Genomic DNA, 12283 nt, shown 5'->3' on the forward strand with positions numbered 1-12283 from the left:
ATAATCACATAGATATATAATTACAAACTATGATGTGTTGCTGTGAAGGAAAACTACAGGACGCTGTGAGATCCTATAAGAGGGCATCAAATCAGATCTAGCGTTGGAATCATAGAACACTTTCCTTGAGGAAGTAAGACTTGAACTGAGCTGAACTACTGAAGCTTGTGCGGGTAGGAATGATGACAGAGAATTTTAAATAGGAAATAGTATGAACAATAAACCCAGAAACTGAGGCAGTAAAGGGAGTAGCGCCTTCAAGTAAGTGGAAGAAGGCTGGAAGGGTAACACAGAGTAAGGGAGAGGATTACTCTGGCTGTTAGAGGAAACATTGAAAGGGTTTCCAGTTAGGAAGCTCTTGCAGTTGTGCAGGCATTAGACGGTGACTTTGACAAGAGTCGGGGTGGAAATGACGGAGGAGGAGACAAATTTAAGAAGTCGTGAGGAGACGGACCCCCTTGGTAATGTGGTAAATACAGGAGAGGAGCAAGAGGAAAGGAGGTGTTTGGGGTGATTTCTGGGTTTCTGGCTTAATCACCTGAGTGGCTGATGCTGTCAGTCATCAGGCTAAGATAGCACTAAAGGAAGGTCAGGAGAGGAGCAAGAGGAAAGGAGGTGTTTGGGGTGATTTCTGGGTTTCTGGCTTAATCACCTGAGTGGCTGATGCTTCATCAGGCTAAGATAGCACTAAAGGAAGGTCAGTTTTCTCATAAAGATGATGAGTTTAGAGTCCTTTTCTTTGTTTTCCTTGTTAATATTGAGTAGATATGAAATAATATTTATGAAACATAAGTAAGGTAAATAGTGTAACAAGCTAATGAACCGCCATGTAGCTACTACCCCACAGGTTAAGAAGAAGAACAGTATGTGTACCTTTGAGATTCCTGGTGTGCCTTTTGCTCTTCCATCACATTCTTTTTACCTTCTTAAGTAAGCTTATCCAGAAATTACTCCACTTCCTAGATTTGCTTTATAATTTTATCCCTAAACAGTAGCTTCTTTCATTTATCATGCTTGTTAACATTATATAAATGAAGTGCTGTAGGTATTCTTCTAATGCTAGCTTTCTGTGCTCAAGGTTGTATTCTGAGACACATTCATATGGACACATGTCGCTATAATTTAATCTTTTCTCAACTGTGTAGTATGAAGTTACTAGAATTCATTTATCCATTCTGTTGACAGTGGGCATTAAGGTGTTTCTGGTTTTTGCTTTTACAAACAAGGCTGCTGTGAACTTTTGTCTGCCTGTGAATGAGTTAACTCTAGGGTATATTTGAGATGTGAAAAGTTTGGGTCAAAAGATTTGTACTTTTCAACTTTACTAGGTAATGCCCAGTTTTTCCATAGTAGTTGAAGTAATTTACAGACATTCACCAACAGTGTATAAGAATTGGGTTCCTCTGCTTCCTTGACAAGGTGAGATGTTGTCAGACTTTTAATTTTTGCCAGTCTGGTGAATGTGAAATCTTTTCTCATCGTGGTATTTTTTTTTTTTTTTGGCTGCGCTGCATGGTTTGCAGGATTTTAGTTCCCCGAACAGGGATTGAACCTGGGTCCTCGGCAGTGAAAGCTCAGAGTCCTAACCGCTGGACCACCAGGGAATTCCCTCTCATCATGATTTTAATTTGCTTTTCCCAGATTATTAATGAAGTTCAGCATATTTTCATATGTGTATCAGTCATTCGTGCTCTTCTTTGAAGTGCTGGTTCAAATCTTTGGCCCATTTTCTGTTACATTTTCTGTCTTTTTCTCACTAATTGTCAGAGTTCTTTATATATATCCTGGTTACCATGCTCCTTGGTCAGTTATGTGGGTTGCATATGTGTTCTCCCAGTTTGGGGCTTGCCTTCACACTCTTTATAGTTTCTTCTGTTGAACATATGCTCTTCATTTTAGTATAGTTGAATTTATTATTTTCCTTTAAGTTTATTCTTTTGTCTCTCTTTTTTTTTTTTTTTTTTTTGCCCTTCCCAGGTATGTGGGGATTTTCTTGCCTTTTGGGAAGTCTGAGTTCTTCTGTGTGGGATCTTCCCGGACCGGGGCACGAACCCGTGTCCCCTGCATCGGCAGGCGGACTCTCAACCACTGCGCCACCAGGGAAGCCCTATACTTTTGTCTCTTTAAAAAAAACCTTTCCTCACTTGGAATCATAACATTATTCTCCTATATTATTATCTGAAAATTTTAGAGTCTTTACTTTATTTTCAAGTCTTTAACATACCTGAAATGTGATTTTGGTGTGAGAAAGGGATCTGTGTCTTATTTTTTTTAAAATTGTTTTAGTACCATTTATTGAAAAATCTGTCTTCTCACTGATCTGCAATGCCAGCTTTATCATGATTCAGTTTTCCATTTGTACATGGAACCACTCCTGGACTTTGGGGTGTATGCACCTGTGGTATTTGCACTACTAAGCATTGCCTTACTAGCTACAGTATTAGGATAAGTCCTGGTGTCTGACAAGACAAGTCTCCGTACCTAGTTCTTTTTTAGAAGTATTTTGAATATCGTTGGCCTATTGCCCTTCCACAGAACAACTTGTCAGGCACCTTAAAAAACCTGGTGGAGAGGCTCCAGAAAGACCATTGGCCCCTCCGCCAGGTGAGGACACAGAAAGAAGTGCCAGCTATGAACTAGGAAATGAGCTTTCACCAGAGGTGACCATGCTGACACCTTGATTGTGGACTTCCCAGCCTCCAGCACTGTCACCTGCCCAAATGCAGCCTTGAACCAAACCAGATGCCAGAGGGAAGAGAGTGTCTGTTGATATTGTCCAGGCTGCGGATGTATCCAGGAAAAATTGGAAAAGATGAAGGGGACATGGGTTCAAGCCCTGGTCTGGGAAGATCCCACATGCCATGGAGCAACTAATCCTGTGTGCCACAACTACTGAACCTGTGCTCTAGAGCCTGTGAGCCACACCTACTGAAGCCCGCATGCCTGGAGCCCGTGCTTCGCAACAAGAGAAGCCACTGCAATGAGAAGCCCGCACACCTCAATGAGGAGTAGCCCCCGCTCGCCACAACTAGAGAAAGCCCGCGCACAGCCATAAATAAATAAATTTAAAAAAAAAAACAAAAAAAAACCTGGTGGGATATTGATTGGAATTGCATTGACTCTGAAGATGCATTTGCAGAACATTGACTACTTTAGCATGTGAGTTTTCTTATCCAAGAACACAGTGTCTGTCTCTCTAGATATTCAGTGTTACTGTTTCTTTAAAAATGACTCTCAATAAGGTTCTATAATTTTTTCCAGAAAGGTTTATTTATTTATTTGACTGCGTTGGGTCTTCATTGCTGCGCACAGGCTTTCTCTAGTTGTGGCGAGCGGGGTCTACTCTTGGTTGCAGTTTGCGGGCTTCTCATTGCAGTGGCTTCTCTTGTTGCGGAGCATGGGCTCTAGGCATGCGGCCTTCAGTAGTTGTGGCACACGGACTCAGTAGTTGTAGCTCACAGGCTCTAGAGTGCAGGCTTAAGAGTAGTGGCACACGGGCTCAGTTGCTCCGCGACATGTGGGATCTTCCTGGACCAGGGCTCGAAACCCATGTCTCCTGCATTGGCAGTCAGATTCTTAACCACTGCACCACCAGGGAAGTCCCTTCCATAAAGGTTTGTTATCTGTTGTTAAATTTATTCCTAGGTGCTTTATTTTTTTTAAAACCAATTCTAAATTGTGACATTTTAAAAATTATTTTTTGTATTTGTTGCTGACATATAGAAATATTTGTGTATCAAATTTTTTGCACAACTTATTCATTCTTATTAAGCTTAACAATGAGTCTTTAGAGTCTAGCAATCATATCATCTGCAAATGACAATTTTGTTTCTTTCCAATTCTTATACCTTTTTTCTCTTTGCCTTGGGCTGTTTGTTTTCTTGTTTTTGAGGGTATTTTTTTTTTATTGTTGAGTTTTAAGAGTTTTTTTTAATATTTTAGGTAACAGGCCTTTATCAAATGTGTCTTTTGCAAATATTTCTCCTAGTCTGTGGCGTGTCTTCTCATTCTCTTGACATTGTCTTTTGCAGAGCAGAAGTTTCTAATTTTGATGAAATCCAGCTTATCAATTATTTCTTTCATGGATCGTGGCTTTGGTGTTGTAGTTAATAAGTCACTGTCATACCCGAGGTCATCTAGCTTTTCTCCTATGTTATCTTCAAGGAGTTCCATAGTTTTGAGTTTTACATTTAGATCTGTGATCCATTTTGAGTTAATTTTTATGAAAGTTGTAAGGTCTGTGTCTACATTTATTTTTTTTTTTACATGTGGATATCCAGTTGTTCAGCACCATTTGTTGAAGAAGCTATCTTTGCTCCACTGTATTACCTTTACTCTGTCAAAGATCAGTTGACTGTATTTATGGGGGTCTATCTCCAGGTGCTCTATTCAGTTCCATTGATCTAATTGTTCTTTTGTCAGTACCACACTGTCCTAATTACTGTAGCAATAGTAAGTCTTAAGGTCAAATAGTGTCAGTCCTCTGACTTTGTTCTTCTCCTTTAGTATTACGTTGGCCATTCTGGGTCTTTTGCCTGTCCATATAAACTTTAGAATCAGTTTGCTGATATCCATAAAATAACTTGCTAGGATTTTGATTCGGATTGCATTGAATCTATAGATCAAGTTGGGAGGAACCGATTTCTTGACATTATTGAGTCTTTCCTATCCATGAACATGAAATATCACACCATTTATTTAATTTTTAAAAATGTCATTGATCAGAGTTTTATACCTTTCCTCATGTATATAATTGTACATATTTTGTTAGATTTATACCTAAGTATTTAATTTTTGGAGTCTTACTGTAAATAGTATTGTGTTTTTAATTTCAAATTTTACATGTTCATTGCTGTTATATAGGAAAACAGTTGACTTTTGTGTATTAACCTTGTATCCTGCAACCTTGCTATAATCAATTATTAGTTCTGGGGAGTTTTTTTGTTGATTCATTTGGATTTCCTACATAGATGATTATATCATCTGCAAACAAAGCAGCAGCTTTATGTTTTCCTTCCCGATCTCATTCCTTTTTTTTAAAAATATATATATATATATATATTTGGCTGTGTTGGGTCTTTGTTGCTGCACGCGGGTTTTTCTCTAGTTGTGGCGAGCGCAAGCTTTTCATTGTGGTGGCTTCTCTTGTTGCAGAGCAGGGGCTGTAGGTGTGCGGGCTTCAGTAGTTGCAGCACACGAGCTCAGTAGTTGTGGCTCGCGGGCTCTAGAGCGCAGGCTCAGTAGTTGTGGTGCACAGGATCAATTGCTCCATGGCATGTGGGATCTTCCTGGACCAGGGCTCGAATCCGTGTCCCCTGCGTTGGCAGGCGGGTTCTTAACCACTCTGCCAACAGGGAAGCCTTCCATTCCTTTTATTTCCTTTTCTTGCCTTATTGCATTAGCAAGAACTTCCAGATGATGTTGAAAAGGAGTGGTGAGAGGGGACATCCTTGCCTTGTACCTGATCTTAGTGGGAAAATCTTTGAGTTTCTCACCATTAAGTATGGTGTTAGAGGTAGCACATTAGGTGCTGAGGGCTTGAAGTAGAACAGCCAGAGTGTGGGGAATTGCTCTATGTGGGATATGGTGCACAAGAAAACTAAATGGAAATTGGCAACTGATTCTTTTTCTGTCCCTGACTCTGCCCAACATGGTGACTTATATAGACTTGTTTGTTCTCTTGATTGTTACTGGAAAGGGTTACATGTATCTCTCAAGTTCATACTGATGTGTAATATAAGGAGTACAGGCTTTGGGTCAGGAAGGCTTGGGTTTGAATCCTTCTTCTGTCACCAAGGTGTGTGCTGTTGGGCTGGTAGTCCCTAAGCTTCAATTTCCCTGTAAATGGACACAGTTGAAGGGTGGTTGTAAGGACTAGAGGATGAGCTTGCATATGCTTTGCAAACTGTAGCTGCTCCTGCACCATGCTATTGTAATTTTTACTGTTATCAACATTATTAGTAAGAGACCCATTAAAGATGGGTCAGCTGGGCCAAAACTTTTTTCTTTCCTATCAGACTACCTCTCCCTCCTGTATTCTCTGCTTTGCATAATGTTACCATTCATCCAGGCATCTGAGCCACAGACTTGGCAGTTGTCTTCACATCTTCTTTCCTCTTCACCCAGCCCCCTGGTCATGTTGAACTTGTCTATTTACCCCTTTACACATGCTGCCTTTTACCCAGAAAGCTTCTTCCTCTCCCCCACCTTCCACCTGGACTTGCCTACTTAGGAGGCCTGATCTGATTGCCCCCGTTAGTCCCTTCTGTCTCTGATATCTCATAGCACCTTGCATGTCTCTCTGTTGCAGCATGATTGTAATGTTTTATAATTAACTGTGTGTATATCTCTTTTTACCACCAGCCTCCATGCTTCTATGGGTCAGTAACTATAGCTGATTATATCCCTAGAGACAACACACAGAGTATAGGCTTGATAAAAGTTTTTGAATTATGGGATCTTTTTTTATTTTTTAAATTTATTTATCTTTGGCTGCGTTGGGTCTTCGTTGCTGTGCGCGGGCTTTCTCTAGTTGCAGTGAGCGGAGGCTACCCTTCGTTGTGGTGAGCGGGCTTGTCATTGCGGTGGCTTCTCTTGTTGTGGATCATGGGCTCTAGGCGTGCTTCAGTAGTTGTGGCTCGCAGGCTCTAGAGCGCAGGCTCAGTAGTTGTGGCGCATGGGCTTAGTTGCTCCGCGGCATGTGGGATCTTCCCAGACCAGGGCTCGAACCCGTGTCCCCTGTGTTGGCAGGCGGATTCTTAACCATTGCGCCACCAGGGAAGCCCAAATTATGGGATCTTGAATCCATTCTTCAAACTTCTCCTCCACTATATATGTTGTCACCCCTGTGAGAATTCAGAATGGCAAGTGCTTCTTCCCAAAATCCTAAGCCCAAGTAGCTACATCTTATTCTGAGAAGAAAACTGGCTGGGTTGCAAGCTAAACATGAAAGTCTGTGGCTTGAGATGGAGCAGCAGATCATAAGGTGAGGGAATTTGAGGAAGCACAGTATATGTGAGGAGGTTCAAGTCTTCACAATGAAATGTTGATGCCATGTGACCTTATTTTGGAGTGGAGAATGGGCATGTTCAGTGGATGTAAGGACCACTGTGAGCTAAGAAATTGTATATTCAAAGGATTCTGGATCCTCAGCTTTGATGTTGAGCAGCATTTGGAGATTGGCAGTTGTGAAAGGAACAAATGTAGTCCCAACTCACCACCGCCACCACTACCATCACTGCTAAAGAGATAGACTGAAATAAATAAGTGAGCAGCTGGTGATCTGGGGCCATGGTGTAAGGTGCTGCTGTGATTCAGAGGTGCTCCCTGTCCTGTGAGCCAGGGTGAATATCATTGTTTCAGTTCTGTCTTCAGCCTTAAGGCAGCTACACTGGCATCATGACTGCTTCATCCGGCCCCACGTTTCCAGGCGTATTGTTCTGTAGGTCATCGTAGGGCTGGCTGGGAGCTTCTTCAGTGGAATTAACTCTGCTGGTTCTTGGCATCTGGTGTAAAGTTGTAGGTCCTGTTGGCCTCTGGATTAATAGGATTAAACCTATGCTTGATGAGAGTGGGAGGAGGAGCATTCCTTTAGCTAGTAGATCTTGACAACACAGGGGATATTTTAGAGAGGAGGAACATCTTCGCAGGGTCCTGGCTAGATTCCACAGATGTAATAGCATTCTTCCTTCCCGGATTGCCAGGTGCTTAAATTTGGGAGCATTTCCTGCTTGCTGCAATAGGCCTGAAACAGATACCTGAGTAGTGTTGGGTTCTGATCTCATATCTTCTCTGTTCCATTTTCAGGGAAGATCTCCTGGCTGTATGTTCTTCTAGGATGCAGTTGGAAACAGAATTTCAGAGAAACATGGTGATTCTAGAGGATACAGGAAAGGAGGGAGAGAGACAGTGTAATGTAATCTCTGCTTTCACCTGCAGGCCACTGCTGAAACTCAAGAGAAAGAAAAACTCATCACACATTTGCAGGAGAAGGTTGCATCCTTGGAGAAGAGACTGGAGCAGAACTTATCAGGGGAAGAACATGTGCAGGAACTTCTGAAAGAGGTAACTAGTTCTCTTTGGGCTGGCCAGTGTTGGGAGGGCAGTGGTAACACTGGAGATTTCATAAAATCGTAGAGTTTCAGAGCCAGAGAGTCTTCAAAGAGCTTGGTGAAAAGATCACTCCCTCCAACTGGTGATTGTTCTGCTTATAGTAAAATCAGCATCATGTTGCCTGTGTGTGACGTTTTCCTGAAGGAAAGGGAGCACTTTGTTCAGAGATGCATGTGAAGGAGTGGCATCCTGATCACTGATAAACCCCACCTAGTGATTTACACCATTTGGGTTGTTGTCTTACTGCCCTGCTTTCCTTCCCTACCCATTGTACTTTACATTGGCCAAGGAAAGTAGTTACCATCTGCCCTTGGCGTGAGCGGGAATTGCTTTGGGCAGCAAGTGAACTCTCCTTAGCCGAAGGAGGCAGTTGAGCCAACTGGCCTCTAGCCCAGTGTGTAGGTGAACTTGCTTGTTGTTTGCCCACATTCTGCTCTCTCCTACATGACAGAGGTGACAAAACCCAAGCCTTGGGCCTAGATTAGCCCCTCACTTTCTGTCTTCAGTCAGTTTCAACTAAGTGTGTCCGTCTCCACTGCCACTGCTGTACTTCAGGTTTCCAGCCACTCTGGCCTAGTCTGTGTTAGAAGTCTCCAGACTAGCCTACACAACATCAGTCTCTCCTCCTGCACCCTCTGGCACAGTCTTCCACATCACCGCTAAACTGATCTTTCCAAACAACATTTCTGACTATATCACTCCCATAAAGAGCTTCCACAATTACCCTACAGTCTGTAGTGAGTATAACGTGGTTTCTAAGGTATAGATTGATTTCTAGAACCAGGCTCCCTAGGTTTGCACTTTACCTCTTCTACTTACTAATTTTTGACTTAGAGCAAGTAACTTAATCTTTTTGTGTTTTCTTCCCCCTCTGTAAAATAGGGTTAAAATTGTACCACACACATAGAATTGTTATTGGGAAGTGATTAGAATTAGAACATCATGGGGTCTCAATATATTTCAACTATAAATATTATAATCATTATTGTGCCATCATCATTGTTATAAAGTTTAGTGTGCATAGAAGTTACTGTTTGAAGTATACATTTCTAGGGAATTCCCTGGCAGTCCAGTGGTTAGGAATCGGCACTTTTACTGCAGTGGCCCAGGTTCAATCCCTGGTCAGGAAACTAAGATCCTGCAAGCCAAAAATTTGGGGGAAGAAGAGAAATATATATATATATATATATATATATATATATATGTACGTCTTGTCCTACCCTCAGAAATTCTGATTTTAGTAGGCCTGGAATAAGGCCTCAAATTTTAAAACCCCTCCACCCACCCAGGTGAGTCTAATGCAAGTGTTTGGATGACTCCACTTTGAAAAATATTTGCTACAGAAATTAAGTTCAAACTTCCTTCTGTAGCATAAAAAGCTTTTCTCATAATCTGGCCCTTTGCCTAACTTTCTAGTCTTGTTTCATGACCTGAACCCATCATCACCTTGACATTTGGCAAGCTGTAGCTCCTCAGATGCCCCCAGCTGTTTCATACCTCTAGTGTCATCCCTCTGCTTGGGTGCTCACTCGGGCCCTGGCCACCTGTGAAGAATGAAGCCTCCTAGTTTCCTGAGGCAGTGAGGATCTCCTGCTCTGTGCTGCTCCTTTGTGGACAGCATTACACTCTATTATATACTTTTTTGGTTAGTCTTTGCCCCAGCCTCAAGGTCAAAAAACTGTCAAATTTATACTTTATGTATACTTTAGATGTATACTTTATGTTATGTGAATTGTATCTCTATTAACTGTTTTGGGCTTTTTCATGCGTACTTGTGTCCCTTGTGCCTTGCACAAATCGTAGTATGGTGTAGATGTCAGTAAATAATTTATTCAATGGAGAAATGACTATTTTCTTTTACTCTTCTTTCAACTTACAGAAAACACTTGCTGAGCAGAATTTGGAGGATAGCAGACAGCAGCTCTTGGCAGCCAGAAGCAGCCAGGCCAGTGCCATTGACAGCCTGGAGACGCGGGTACTGACCTCACTCCCAGTGGTTCCTGTGTCTGGGTGGTGCCCTGGTTGGATGATGTGGTTGTGGCTGAGAATCCCCTTGGGTCAGAGGTTTTCTTCCGAAGGGACTCTCTTTCGGATTTTACTTGTAGAGAACTGAGGTAGTCGTTTTCTTCATTCTTGCCACATTACCATCGTTGTTCTCTTCTCTGTTTATTCCCTTTATCCCCATTCCCCTCCCTCCCATAGGAAACCACTCTAATGTGGTTAATAGAGACCCTTTTATTGTTGGATAACCTTAAAACTGGTGACATTGTTTTGTGTGTCTGTGTGTTGAGTTAAGTAAATGATACAGCTATACATATGTCTTCTTTGTTACTTTCAACTGCTCCATCTTCTGTCTGTGTCCACTTCGTTGTTCTTACCTACTATACTTTATAGTTGTCTACTAGATGCTAGATATCCAGATTGCCTTCGTTCTGTCACCACAAATTACACTGCGGTGAACATCCTTGTCCCTTTTGCCTTAAGGAGGATAGCAAGTGCATATGACTTAATATGACTCAGTAGGACAGGAATATTCCCAGAAGGCCTGCACCTGGCTCTACTCTCCCAGCATGCATGAGAGTTCCTATCGCTGCATCTCTGTCTTTTCTAGCATTGGCATTTCTCAGCCTTCTTGCCAGTTTAATGAGTGTGAAGTGGTAGAAGTGGCAAGGGATCTCTGTGGGGCCGCTTATAAGAACACTAATCCCATTCATGATGGCTCCACCCTCATAACCTGAGTACCTCCCAGACACCTCACATCCTAATACCATCATGTCAGACATTAGGATTTCAATATATGAATTTTGGAGGGACACAAACATTCAAACCATAGCAAATGCTTAGCTTATTTTTTAAATCCTTCTTGTTTCTTGATAAATATATATAAAGCTATATTTTTCTCTAAATAGAGATTTGTTTTATTATAATTCAGTTCTGTTTCTGAATATCCATTCTTTTATTGTGGTAAAATACACATAACATAAAATTTACCACTTCAACCATTTCTAGGTGTACACTGGCATAAAGTACATTCACATTGTTATGCAACCATCACCACCATCCATTTCTAGAACTTTTTCATCTTCTCAAACAGAAACTCTGTGCCAATTAAAACAATAACTCCCCATTCTCTCCTCTCCCCAACCCCTGGCACCACCATTCTACTTTCTGCTTTTATGAATTTGATGATCTAGGTACCTCATATTAGTGGAATCATATGGTATTTGTCTTTTTGTGTCTGTCTTATTTCACTTAGCATAATGTCTTCAAGGTTCATTCACATTATAGCATGTTTCAGAATTTCACTCCTTTTTAAGGCTGAATAAGCCTTCTTAAGACTTTTATTCCATTGTACATATATCACATTTTGTTTATCCATTCATTTGTCCATGGACATTTGGGTTTCCACCTTGTGGTTGTTGTGAATAATGCTACAGCGAACATTAATGTATGAACAAGGTTTTTGTGTGGGCTTATACTTCCATTTCTCTTGGATATATTCCTAGGAGTAGAGTTGCTGGGTCATATAATAACTCTGTGCATAACCTTTTGAGGATCTGAATCTTTCTTGAGTTCTGCCTGCAAACTGGGACTTGCATAGATATTTACTGAACCCAGGAGTTGAAAAAGCTAGGTTTCACCATAAACAAGACAAAAAGACAACCTCAGAATGGGAGAAAATATTTGCAAATGAAACAACAGACAAAAGGTTAGTCTCCAAAATATACAAAAAGCTCGTGGAGCTCAGTATCAAAAAAACAAACAATCCAATTAAAAAATGGGCAGAAGACCTAAATAGACATTTCACCAAGGAAGATATACAGATGGCCAAGAGGCCTATGAAAAGATGCTCAACATCACTAATTATTAGAGAAATGCAAATCAAAAATACAATGAGGTATCACCTCATGCCGGTCAGAGTGGCCATTATCAAAAAATCTAGAAACAGTAAATGCTGGAGAGAGTGCGGAGAAAAGGGAACCTTCCTGCACTGTTGGTGGGAATGTAAATTGATACAGCCACTATGGAGAACAGTATGGAGCTTCCTTAAAAAACTAAAAATAGAACTACCATATGACCCAGCAATCCCACTACTAGGCATATACCCTGAGAAAACAATAATTCAAAAAGAGTCATGTACCTCAATGTTCATTGCAGCACTATTCACAAT

At 41.3% G+C, this 12283-nt stretch overlaps 1 protein-coding gene across 5 annotated transcripts in view; it reads left to right on the top strand.

Moving 5' to 3' along the window:
• GOLGA1 (golgin A1) overlaps positions 1–12283 on the top strand; it is a 54360-nt gene that overhangs the window by 17362 nt on the left and 24715 nt on the right. For all 5 annotated transcript variants that reach the window (XM_024126436.3, XM_028493524.2, XM_028493525.2 and 2 more), the window contains 2 exons: positions 7939–8064; positions 9992–10087. In XM_024126436.3, coding sequence (XP_023982204.1) covers positions 7939–8064; positions 9992–10087 — 222 coding nt within the window. The remainder of the gene's footprint in view (positions 1–7938; positions 8065–9991; positions 10088–12283) is intronic.

Source organism: Physeter macrocephalus, chromosome 9 (genome assembly GCF_002837175.3).
Source record: "Physeter macrocephalus isolate SW-GA chromosome 9, ASM283717v5, whole genome shotgun sequence".
In the NCBI taxonomy this organism is placed as follows: domain Eukaryota; kingdom Metazoa; phylum Chordata; class Mammalia; order Artiodactyla; family Physeteridae; genus Physeter; species Physeter macrocephalus.